Raw genomic sequence first — 13,414 nt, 5'->3', positions numbered from 1 at the left:
ATATTTATTGAGTTGTACTCTGTGCCAGATGCATAGTACATTACTAAATACTTTATGTGGGTTTTCTCCCTCAATCCTCACTGCAGCCTGATGAAGGGAGTATTATTATCCCCATTCTCATCCCGTTAGAGGGAAAATTTAAGGCTTAGAGAAATGTAATGCATTATTCTTGGTTGGATCCTGGGCCTATTGAAAACATTATTAGGATAATCAGTGAACTTTGATTGGGGCCTGTTGTTTAGATGGTAATAGTGATCAGTGTTAATAACATCCTGATTTTGGTGATGTGTTACGTAGGATATACATACTGAGATGTTAAGGGGTAATGGGTATCATGCATAAAATCTATTCTCAAATGGTTCTAAAATGTTAACAGTTTCATAATGTGGGTGAAATATATATATATCTCTGCAACTTTTTGTAAGTCTGAAATTATTTCAAAATAAAAGAAGAGAAAACATTGAGTCATCCAGTCACATGTGACTTTCTTTGAAGCAGAACAGAATAGTTCATTGAACCTAGTCTCTCTGAGTGTGTGTATCTGTCTGTCTTTACTGCCTCTTCTTTTTTTAACCAAAGACACATATGATAGCAAAGTTAATATCAAGCAAATTTTTATTCATTCCTCATTGTTACTTATTAATTACTTACTGTAACAGTGTTATCCATCACTTTCAAGTTTATTTTGAATCAGATCATTTGCCTTTTATAGTATTTATCCTCTGAGGTCACTTATTAAATTTTAAATGAATGTAGTTTTTTTCTGTTTAAGTTTATATTTTATAATGGACTGTTAAACACATTCTATAAATGTACATCTTACTTTAATTTTAAATGTCACTATCTCAAAATAATTTTCTGTTTTTAAATGTAGGTTGTTCTATGATGAGGCTTTTGCTATGGCTAATGACCCCTTGGAAGGCTTCCATGAAGTGAACCTCGCTTCACCTACTTCTCCAGACCTTCTTGCTGTGTATGAACCGGGAACTCAAGAGCAGACTACCTCACCTAGTGTCATCTACCGGCCACATCCTTCAGCTTTGTGCTCCACCCCGATCCAGGCTAATGCCTTAGATGTTTCTGACCTTCCTACACAACCTGTGTATTCCTCCCCCAGACGTTTAAATTGTGCGGAAATATCCAGTGGCAGGTAGGAGAGAATCAAGATGCTTGTTTTAGAGCATTGTATTAAACAAATGAATTTTGCTTGGTTAACTTATTTTAAGTTTTATTATTTTAGAAAATTTGAATAATATAATGTTGTTTATGAAGAGCAATACATATTAATGATCAAGAGCAGGAGTCGCAGACTTTTTATGTAAAGGGCCAAATAGCAAATATTTCAGGCTTTGTGGGCTACACAGTCTCTGTTTGTACTGCTGGACGTGACTATTAAAGTGTGAAAGTAGTCATAAAAGTGAAGTCACTCAGTCGTGTCTGACTCTTTGCAACCCTGTGGACTATAGCCTGCCAGGCTCCTCCATCCATGGGATTCTCCAGGCAAGAATACTGGAGTGGGTTGCCATTTCCTTCTCCAAAAATAGTCATAAGCAGTATGTAAATGGATAAGCGCCAGTAAAACTTTGTATATGAACCTTGAATTTTGGTTCAAGAAATTATATAATTTTCTCGAGCCACAAAATATTATTATTTTGATTATTTTCAACCATTTGAAAATGTAAAAATCATTTTTGGCTTGTGGGCCTTCAGGGAACAGGTGGCAGGCTGGATTTATTCTACATTTAGTTTGCAGACCCCTGTTCTAGAGTATCACTATCCAATAGAACTTTCTGGCATGATGTAAATATTCTCTGTGCTATTTAAGATGATAGCCATTAGCCATATATGGCTATGAAGGACTTGAGATGTTGCTTTGGCTCTGGACATACTATTAATTAGTTTTGGTGGTGAACAAATTGGATAATGCAGTTATAGGCATGTGTGTGTATGCCAGTTAATACTTGAGCACATGCTGATGTTTGTTTGAACTCTCCTTTACAGCATCCATGGTACAGATCCAGCACCTTGTTCTACCTCTGGAGTCACAGCTGGGATACTTAAATTAACTACAAGAAAGGACAACTGTAGTGCAGAGAGGGAGTTTTTACAGGGTGCTACTATAACAGAAGCTTGTGATGGCAGTGATGATATTTTTGGGTTGAGTACTGATAGTCTGTCCCGCTTACGAAGCCCATCTGTTTTGGAAGTTAGAGAAAAGGGCTATGAAAGATTAAAAGAAGAACTTGCAAAAGCTCAGAGGGTAAGCAAAAATATATTTTATTCTTCTATATGTTACATTCAAAATGAATATCTGTCCATGGGGGCAACTCAAGTGAAATCATTATAGTTCTACACTTTTCTTTTGCATATGCGCAGTCTCAGTTGCTGTTGGGCAGCATTTAGGAATCTTTGAATTGGTCTCAATAGTAAAGAAGCTCATCCAAGAATACGAATGGAAGAAAAGAGACTCTAATTCTTTTTTTTCCCTTTCCTTCTCTTGCATTTTCTGTAGTGCAGATTTGGGGAGTTACGTTCTGTGTGTGGTTTTTTTTCCTCTCTACACGTGGTTGATTTTGTGATTATTTACTTGAAGCCATTAGGTCCAAGTCACTACATTTTGAGGAATAGTTTTAGTTATAATGCTGTGCTATTCAGCTGAATTTGAATGTTTTCTGTATCTTAACTTGGAGATTTGTCTATTTTCATAATTTGTTCTATTTCTCACATGCTCATCTTTTAAATTTCTGATATTCCCGAATTTGTGACTAAATTTCTTTCTTTTTCTGAGGCTGTAATTAAACTTTAAAGAGACATTTGTAGCACTAAGTATTTATACATTAGAGAAAAGGAAAAGTTTCAAATCAACAATCTAGTCTCCCACTTCAAAAAACTAGAAAAAGATGAGCAAAATAAAACCAGAAGCAGGCAGAAGGAAGAAAATAATAAAAAGCAGAAACAATGAAATTGGTAACATAAAAAGTAGAGAAAATGAACAAAACAAAGTGCTGGTTCTTTAAAAAGATCAGTAAAGTTGACAAGCCTCTAACAAGACCGAAAAAAACAAGAATAGAAGACACAATAGCAGGAATGAAATAGGGGATATCACTACAGACCCTGCAGACATTAAAAGTATAGTAAAGGAATAATACAAACAGCTCTATGTATATAAATTTCACACTAAGGTGAAATGGACCAGTTCACATTCAGAAAGTTGAGAAGATAGGGAAATCATTCTCTAACATAATTTCCACATATTATGACATTTTACAAATATATATTCCCATTTTCTCCCCCAACAGACTTGTTTCTCAGGAGTATAACACTGATTTGGTATCCCTGGTGCCTAGATAATAAGGTACAATGCCTGGTGTGTATATGTTTCTATAAATGCTTCAATGGATGGCTGATGGTTAAACAGCCATAAAGAGATGTTAAAACATTTTTGGTTGAATATATCAGAAAGAAAAATCAATATTCTTTTAAACTTTTCCCCAAAGGTAGGGGGTGTGGTGAGATGTAGTCATATTTGGCCTATGTCCTCTGGCTCAGACTCTCTTGTCTTAGCACAGAATATTAAGTGAAGTCACAATTTATATAGAAGTGAACTACTGGACATACATATCCATGTTTGAGAATACATTGTGGTTACTTATTCATCAGGATATATTGCTAATTTCTTAGCTCAGGTTGAAAATTTGTTTTGAAATTTTTAGTTTGTTTTATTTAGAAGTACTGTTGACATAATTGAAATGATAATGATGTGTGAACACATGCAAATGGTGAATTCTGTTATGAAGAATACAAGATAGTATTGATACTTACTTAGAGCTTAAGACTTGTAAAGGACTGTTGAATATGAAAATATTTCCTGGATTATAGCAACATGTGAATCAAATTATGTCAGTAGTCATTCTTTTTATTTTGATGATTATTTTAAGAGTGGCTAGACAGTTCCCATTTTTCCATTCTTTTACTTTTAACCAATTTTTGTCTCCCTGTTTAAAGTGGGTTTTCTTGTAGGCAGCACATCATTAGATCTTTTTTTTAATCCTTTCTAATAATCTCTGCCTTTTAATTGGTGTGCTTATGTTAGACTATTTACATTTAATTTGATATAGTTTGGTTTAAATCTGCCAACTTACTGTTTGTTTTCTGTCTCTTATGTTTATTTCCCCCCTTTCCCTTTTATGCCTTTTGGATTAATTCTATATAGTTTTGTGATTTCATCTTTGCTCTGTTGGTTTATCAGTTATATGTCGTCTTTCTGCTAATTTCATGATTGCTTTAGGGTTTATTATATGCATCTTTCATCAGTCTCTACTTTCTAGTGATATTATACTACTTCATATATAAGAACTTACAAAAATATATTTGACCCTTGGACAATGTGGACTTAGGGGTACTAACCCCTGTGGTTGAAAATCTGCATATGAATTTCCAGTCAGCCCTTTGTATATATAGTTCCACACCCTTGGAGTCAGTCAGTCATGGATTGTGTGGTACTGTAGGATGTATTTATTGAAAAAAAAATCCACATGTAAATGGACATGTGCAGTTCAAACCCATGTTGCTCAGAGGTCAAGTGTACTTTTATTTCCCCCTTTCAGTTTTTATGCTGTGATTACCATGTATTTTACTTCTTCGTATATTTTAAATTTCAGGATACATTTAGCTTATTTTTTCATTAAACAACTGGTTATTTTAAAGGGATTTAAAAATCCGTATGCATGCTATGCATGCTAAGTCACTTTAGTTGTGTCTGACTCTCTGTGACCCTATGGACTGAAGCCCTCCAGGCTCGTCTGTCCATGAGATTCTCCAGGCAAGAATACTGGAGTGGGTTGCCGTGCCTTTCTCCAGGGCATCTTCCCAACTCAGGGATCGAACCTGTGTCTCTCTTGTCTACCTGCATTTGCAGGTGGACTAGTGCCACCTGGGAAGCCTGTTTAAATTGTCAGAATCCTTATATTTCCCATGTAGTTACCATTTCTAGTGCTTTTCATTCCTTTATGTGGATCCAGATTTCCATCTCGTAACATTTTCCTTCTACTTGAAAGGGATCCTAAGATTTTTTGTTGTATGCTGCTGATAAATTTTTTTTAAGCTATTGTGTATCTTGAAAGATCTTTTTTTCATCTTTGTTTTTGAATGTATTTTCACCAGCTAAAGCATTTCAGGTTGATAATTTTTTTCTATCAGTATCATTATTTTGAAGGTGTTGCTCCATTGTGGTCTAGCTTGCACTGTTTCTCATGAAAAGTCAACTGTTATCCTTACTTTTGTTTCTCTCTCCTGTGATGTGATAGTTCTCTCAATCATTGGCTGCAAATGATTTGATTATGGTGTGCCCTGTTGTAGTCCTTTTCAGGTTTCTTGAGCTTGGAATTTGTTGATCTTCTTAAGTGGGTAGGTTGCTTTTTTTTTCATAGAAATTGGGAAATTTGGCCATTACTTCTTCAAAAGCATTTGCATACCTCCTCTATCTCTCCTCTCCTTTGGGACTCCTGTTACATGCACATTAAGTTCAGTTCAGTAGCTCAGTCGTGTCTGACTCTTTGCGACCCCATGAATCGCAGAACGCCAGGCCTTCCTGTCCATCACCAACTCCTGGAGTTCACCCAAACTCATGTCCATCAAGTCGATGATGCCATCCAGCCATCTAATCCTCTGTTGTCCCCTTTTCCTCCTGCCCCCAATCCCTCCCAGCATCAGAGTCTTTTCCAATGAGTCAACTCTTGGCATGAGGTAGCCAAAGTATTGGCGTTTCAGCTTCAGCATCAGTCCTTCCAATGAACACCCAGGACTGGTCTCCTTTAGGATGGACTGGTTGGATCTCCTTGCAGTCCAAGGGACTCTCAAGAGTCTTCTCCAACACCACAGTTCAAAAGCATCAATTCTTCGGCACTCAGCTTTCTTCACAGTCCAACTCTCACATCCATACATGACCACAGGAAAAACCATATCCTTGACTAGACAGACCTTTGTTGGCAAAGTAATGTCTCTGCTTTTGAATATGCTATCTAGGTTGGTCATAACTTTCCTTCCAAGAAGTAAGCGTCTTTTAATTTCATGGCTGCAGTCACCATTTGCAGTGATTTTGGAGCCCAAAAGAATAAAGTCTGATACTGTTTCCATTGTTTCCCCATCTATTTCCCATGAAGTGATGGAACCAGATGCCATGATCTTCATTTTCTGAATATTGAGCTTTAAGCCAACTTTTTCACTCTCCACTTTCACTTTCATCAAGAGGCTTTTTAGTTCCTCTTCACTTTCTGCCATAAGGGTGGTGTCATCGGCATATCTGAGGTTATTGATATTTCTCCTGGCAGTCTTGATTCCAGCTTGTGCTTCTTCCAGCCCAGTGTTTCTCATGATGTACTCTGCATATAAGTTAAATAAGCAGGGTGACAATATACAGCCTTGACGTACTCCTGTTTGTATTTGGAACTAGTCTGTTGTTCCACATCCAGTTTTAACTGTTGCTTCCTGACCTGCATATAGGTTTCTCAAGAGGCAGGTCAGGTGGTCTGGTATTCCCATCTCTTTCAGAATTTTCCACAGTTTATTGTGATCCACACAGTCAAAGGCTTTGGCATAGTCCATAAAGCAGACGTAGATGTTTTTCTGGAACTCTCTTGCTTTTTCGATGATCCAGCGGATGTTGGCAATTTGATCTCTGGTTCCTCTACCTTTTCTAAAACTAGCTTGAACATCTGGAAGTTCACGGTTCATATATTACTGAAGCCTGGCTTGGAGAATTTTGAGCATTACTTTACTAGCGTGTTAGATTAATGCAATTGTGCAGTAGTTTGAGCATTCTTTGGGATTGGAATACAAACTGACCTTTTCCAGTCCTGTGGCCACTGCTGAGTTTTCCAAATTTGCTGGCATATTGAATGCAGCATTTTCCCAGCATCATCTTTCAGGATTTGGAATAGCTCAACTGGAATTCCATCACCTCCACTAGCTTTGTTCATAGTGATGCTTTCTAAGGCCTACTTGACTTCACATTCCAGGATGTCTGGCTCTAGGTGAGTGATGACACCAATGTGATTGTCTTGGTCGTGAAGATCTTTTTTGTACAGTTCTTCTGTGTATTCTTGCCACCTCTTCTTAATATCTTCTGCCTCTGTTAGGTCCATACCATTTCTGTCCTTTATCAAGCCCATCTTTGCATGAAATGTTCCCTTGGTATCTCTCATTTTCTTGAAGAGATCTCTAGTCTTTCCCATTCTGTTTTCCTCTATTTCTTTACATTGATCGCTGAAGAAGGCTTTCTTATCCCTTCTTGCTATTCTTTGGAACTCTGCATTCAGATTCTTTCCTTTCTCCTTTGCTTTTTGTTTCTCTTCTTTTCACAGCTATCTGTAAGGCCTCCCCAGACAGCCATTTTGCTTTTTTGCATTTCTTTTCCATGGAGATGGTCTTGATCCCTGTCTCCTGTACAATGTCATGAACCTCCGTCGATAGTTCATCAGGCACTCTGTCTATCAGATCTAGTCCCTTAAATCTATTTCTCACTTCCACTGTATAATCATAAGGGATTTGATTTAGGTCATATCTGAATGGTCTAGTGGTTTTCCCCTCTTTCTTCAATTTAAGTCTGAATTTGTCAATAACGAGTTCATGATCTGAGCCACAGTCAGCTCCTGGTCTTGTTTTTGCTGACTGTATAGAGCTTCTCCATCTTTGGCTGCAAAGAATATAATCAGTCTGATTTCGGTGTTGACCATCTGGTGATGTCCATGTGTAGAGTCTTCTCTTGTGTTGTTGGAAGAGGGTGTTTGCTATGACCAGTGTGTTCTCTTGGCAAAACTCTTTTAGCCTTTGCCCTGCTTCATTCCATATTCCAAGGCCAGATTTGCCTGTTACTCCAGGTGTTTCTTGACTTCCTACTTTTGCATTCCAGTGTCCTATGATGAAAAGGACATCTTTTTTGGGTGTTAGTTCTAAAAGGTCTTGTAGATCTTCGTAGAACCGTTCAACTTCAGCTTCTTCAGCATTACTGGTTGGGGCATAGGCTTGGATCATTGTGATATTGAACAATTTGCCTTGGAAACAAACAGAAAACATTCTGTCCTTTTTTGAGATTGCATCCAAGTACTGCATTTCAGACTGCTTTGTTGACCATGATGGCTACTCCATTTCTTCTGAGGGATTCCTGCCTGCAGTAGTAGATATAATGGTCATCTGAGTTAAATTCAGCCATCCAGTCCATTTTAGTTCACTGATTCCTAGAATATTGACGTTCACTCTTGCCATCTCCTGTTTGACCACTTCCAATTTGCCTTAATTTATGGATCTAACATTCCAGGTTCCTATGCTATATTGCTCTTTATAGCATCGGATCTTGCTTCTATCACCAGTCACATCCTCCGCTAGGTATTGTTTTTGCTTTGGCTCCATCCCTTCATTCTTTCTGCAGTTATTTCTCCACTGATCTCCAGTAGCATATTGGGCACCTACCGACCTGGGGAGTTCCTCTTTCAGTGTCCTATCAGTTTGCCTTTTCATACATGCACATTAGACTGCTTCTGGTGCTCTATTCATTCATTTTTTTAATCTTTTTTTTTTTCTCTATATATAATTGTGGATGATTTCTATTGCTGTCTTCAGTATCACTATTTTTTTTTTCTCACCTGTAGTATCTAATATGTTAATTCTATATAGTATATTATTATTATTTTTATCACAGACGTGGTAGTCTTCATCACTGAAAGTTTGATTGGGTCTTTTAAGTATTTTACTTAATGTGCTTTGTCTTAGCTTCTTAAACATATGAAATAGAGTTTAATAACATGTAATCCATATCTACTAATGCTTTTATCTCTTCAGGTGATAAGCTGGAACGACTGATAGGCTTTGCTTTATTATTTCACATTTCTGGAGGATCACTTTTTTTTGCCTACATCAAGTATCTTAAATATCATTTCATATGTTTTTTCCAGTTTTTTAGTTGTATCATTCAGGGTGGTAATATGATCCCAGTTATTCTATCTTGATTGAGAGTGAAAGTTCTATTTGTTTGTTTGTATTGATTGCTCTGCCCCATCCCAGTTAACCCCAACATGGATGTATACACTTACACTTCAGTAATTTTGAGCTTCACAAGGATTGGGATTACATGTGTTTTTGCTTATATCTTGAGCACATAAAATGTTCTCAACACATTCTGTTGATTAAATGAATATATGCATGCATTACACTGTTGTGTAAGTAGACACATACAGAATATATTAGTTAGGGATGGAGAAGGAAATGGCAACCCACTCCAGTGTTCTTGCCTGGAGAATCCCAGGTATTGGGGAGCGTGGTGGGCTGCCGTCTATGGGGTCGCACAGAGTCGGACACGACTAAAGTGACTTAGTAGTAGCAGCAGCAGCTCTTTGTGAGGTACCTCTAAATTTTAGTGACTTACCGTGGTAGAAGTTCATTTTTATTCACTTAACACTTTTAAGCAGATGTTCATAGTTCATAGGAAGTTCTTTGTGAAATAATTCAGGAATCTGTGTTTCTTCTATCTTGGATCTTTGTGATCTTTTAGGGTTTTATTATATGTATCTAACCAGTGAGATGAAAGGTAAAGAAGAGTTGCACACCTGCTTCTAAAAAACTTCAACTTAGAATTGATAAACGTAACTTTTACTCTTATTTCTTTGGTGTGAGCCAGTTTCATGCCGACACTTAAATGTGTGATGGACTGGGAAATGTAGTCATTGGTGGGGCAACAGCTTACCAGCACAAACCCGTACTGTACACAGGGAGGCCAAACGTGTGGTGGTTGAGTTTCAAGTGCAGAGATGCACTGGAGATAGTGATGTAGTCCTTCACTTCTTGTGATGTAGGCCAGTCTTTTCTTCTGGCCTTCTACAGATCATTGCTGAAGAACAGCTCTTGGTGGAATCCTGAGGCAGAAGTTGGGTTTTAGTACATGTTTTTTAAAACTTAGATTCCTGGAGTGGACCCCAGATTCTGTTGAAAAAGAATTATTGTATTGAGGCTGGAGTATATGCATGTTCAATAAACTATCCTATTGATTCTGTTTTTTTTTTTTTTCCATTTTCAGTTGAAGTATAGTTGATTCACAGTGTTGTATTAATTTCTGGTATACATAGTCTTTCTTTGATTCTTATATTCACTAAGGTGTGAGACCTACTGGTATAAGGTCTTGCTTTCAACTTTTAATTAGTCTTCCTTAAAAGAAAATGAAAATGACTTAGAAAATAAAATCCAGTGGAATATTATAGCTTGCAGTCAGAGAAAGTCATTCGAAACACATACTTCTACAAATCCATGTTTGGCATGGCCCTACTAACTGTGACCAGGGTTGTTTATAAACATTTGCTGTGTTCTTTAATGAACAAACATTTCTTGAGTAACCAGTGTACTTAAAAGTTTATTAGGCCCTGTAGAGGAAAAAATAAATTAGACTTTACTAGTAAAGATGTTTACTAGTTGGGGAAAAAAGACATGTATATGTGGTAATGTTTCATTGATTCTGAATTGTATGTTTTCCTCATTTTAACATCTGTGAAATCAATATGAGTTTTAAAATTGCTCCCAGCTAGGCAACAGTCATGACAGTTGTCATTGTTTGCTTGTGCTTATAGCTGTTCATGTTGTTATTAAATCAGTGGAGTTTATGCGAGTTGAGGGCTGTATTTGTTACTGTGAATTACTGGGTTAAAAATCTTAAAAGGATCTCACTATGATATGACATCAAAACAAAGAGAAAGGTACAAAAGAGAATGACATATGATAAAAATTTGTGTCTCCATCAGTTTAAAAGACTTCTTCCTGTAAAGTACAAAATGAAAATTCTAACTGAAAAAAAAAAATGCCTCATCAGATTATAGTTTCATTGCCAGCATTTTTTCTCTCTTGATGTATAAAATGTTTATCTTAAGAACAGCATTAAATTTGATGGCGTATACTTACAGAGTCCTGATTTTCTGTTTTAAATGTCTCTCAAGTTTATTTTCTGTAATACTGCTACTCTAAGTTTGTGTCTGTTGCCTAAAATATTGCAGTAATTAACTGTTTTCCCTGTTTTAATTTTTTTTTTTAAGCTAGCACACTGTTCAAGTTACTGTTTGGAATTGCAATCTGATTGTCACTATCCTGTTTAAAATCCTTCAATTCCCATCGCCCTTGAGATGATATTCTCTTTTCTTTAAAGTTCCACTTTCTTAGCCAAGGTTTTTCAGGACTCACCATAAACCTAATTTTCTGACATTATCTAACTATGGCATCCACCTTTCCCTGTCTTTAGCTACTATAGCTTACGCTGTTTTAGTCTTTACATTTGGCAAGCTCCTACTTTTTCTAGTATGTGCGTATCACTATAATAATCCTTATCAGGACTTTTCCTTGTGAATCTGTTCCTTGTGAATCCGTTTAAATATTTGTTTCCTGTTTCCTTTTCCTTGTGAATCTATTTAAATATTTGCCACTGTTAGTAGGTTATGGCTTTGTGAAAAGCATGAAGCAGGCCTCCTTCCTTTTCTCTTTCCAGATCCTTGATGAATACCTAGTGAATTGTTAACACAAAATTAGTGTTTGTTGAAGGAGTTAATTTCATATAGCTGTATTACAGTATAAGGTACTGATAATGAAAAGTACAAGTGACATTTTAAAAAGTATTCACATGAAATACAAACTTGAGTTCATACAGGTAGATTGAGTTGGATCTAGAAGCGTAAAGAGTCAAACGTTTATGGCAGTCCAGGTGGATGAGATCAAATAGGGAAATGAAACAGGAACAAATCAGAACAGTTTAACTCGAGTTTTAGAGTGTGGATCAAGGGTAATAACTCTGAGAAGGGACAGTGAGCACATGTTGTAGAGGGTCTTTAGTATCAGGGTGAGGTTTACTGTGGTAGATGGTAGGGAACGATTCAAGAATTTGCCTTTGTGAATGATATATGTATTGCTCTAAGGATTGGAAACTTCTCAAAGAACAGTGTCTGTCTTGGTGTTGGTATCCTGAAGGGTTACCATAATACCTATATAGTAGGAAATGTTGAATGGATTGACTCAGTTTCACATATAGTTATAAAATTGTGAAATTTTAGAGTTCAGAAGGACCTGGTATTAAATTTATGCATTTACAGATTTATAAACTCAGGGAGAATTGGCATCTTTATGATGACTTCCTGCTTTCTATTCAATAACATAATATGTCTTTCTTCCTATTTATTTAGATCTACTTTTGTATTTGAGAGTATTGTAAAGTTTTCATTTTGTGTTGTAGTCTTTAGCATTATGAAGTTTCTTTTATCTTCTTTAATGACTTCTGCCCTGTGTCTGATATCAGTATTGAGGTCTCTGTTTTGTTTTTATTTGTATTATATTTTTTAGTACACTTCTACTCAGCCTTCTATTTTTAATCTGAATTACTTATTTTAGGTGTATCTCTTGTATAGAGACTAGAGATGGATTTTTCTCTTTTAGCCAGTCTGAAAATCATTTTCTTTTAATAAGTGAGTTATACATATATATGTTTATTGGAAAAAAAATGCTGTGTTTGGGCTTGTTTCTGTCACATAGCTTTCACATGTCTACTGTGTGTGTATACAAGGCTTTCCACTATGTGTACTGTTTTCTTTGTGTTCTCTTCCTTTTTTTATTTTTTCCATTTTTGTATTTTGGAAGGTTTGATTTCTGTTCTAGTTGTTATCTTTAATCAAAGAATTTCTCTTAGCCTTTCTTTAGATACTGACTTTATTCCCTACTATAAGCAACACTAAAATTATCTAGTAACTGTTTCTTTCCTTTGCCTCTATCATTTAATTCTAGTTTAATTTCTATGGGGTTAAATATGTTCAGATTTATACTAATTGATTTATGAGCTTCAAGTTGTATCCCTTTATTCCCAATTAATATTTAAGAAGTTAGTGAATTTGATTTCTTCTTTCTCCTATTTTGCCGGGGTTTTTTGTGTGTGTGTTTTTACATTTCTAAGGCTTATAACATTTATGTAACTTTTCTCAACTTTATCTCCATTTAAAAAAAACAGACTTTTTAAAGATCAATTTTAGGTTCATAGGAGAATTGAGAGGAAAGTACAGAGCTGCTCTAAGTTCCCTTTCCTCACATATGCATAGCCTCTCCCATTATGAACATCTTGCCCCAGAATGGTACATTCATTAAAATTGGTGAACCTAAATTGACATGTGATTATCCCCCATTTACATTAGTGTTTACATTAGGATTCACTTTTGGTGTTGTACTTTCTATAGGTTTTGACTAAAATATAATGATGTATATCTGTCATTATAGTATATGAATAGTTTCACTGTCCTAAAAATCAAATTCACTAAGTCATGTCTGACTCTTGCAACCCCATGGACTATAGCCTGTCAGGTTACTCTGTGGGATTCTCTAGGCAAGAATACTGGAGTGGGTTGCCATT

The 13,414-nt window shown here is 36.2% G+C and overlaps 1 protein-coding gene across 8 annotated transcripts in view; it reads left to right on the top strand.

Annotated features, from left to right (window-relative positions):
- The window catches only part of RAB3IP (RAB3A interacting protein), a 56,601-nt gene that overhangs the window by 15,209 nt on the left and 27,978 nt on the right, over positions 1-13,414 (top strand). For all 8 annotated transcript variants that reach the window (XR_009494412.1, XR_806676.4, XM_005206456.5 and 5 more), the window contains 2 exon segments: positions 875-1,150; positions 2,002-2,260. Coding sequence is in view for 6 of the 8 variants with exons in the window: in XM_005206456.5 (XP_005206513.1) it covers positions 900-1,150; positions 2,002-2,260 (510 nt within the window). In the remaining 2 variants the exon portion in view is untranslated.

The sequence above is a fragment of the Bos taurus genome, chromosome 5 (assembly GCF_002263795.3).
Source record: "Bos taurus isolate L1 Dominette 01449 registration number 42190680 breed Hereford chromosome 5, ARS-UCD2.0, whole genome shotgun sequence".
Classification (NCBI taxonomy): domain Eukaryota; kingdom Metazoa; phylum Chordata; class Mammalia; order Artiodactyla; family Bovidae; genus Bos; species Bos taurus.
The sequence above is the reverse complement of the archived record's forward strand: the minus strand, read 5'-3'. Positions and strand labels throughout refer to the sequence as shown.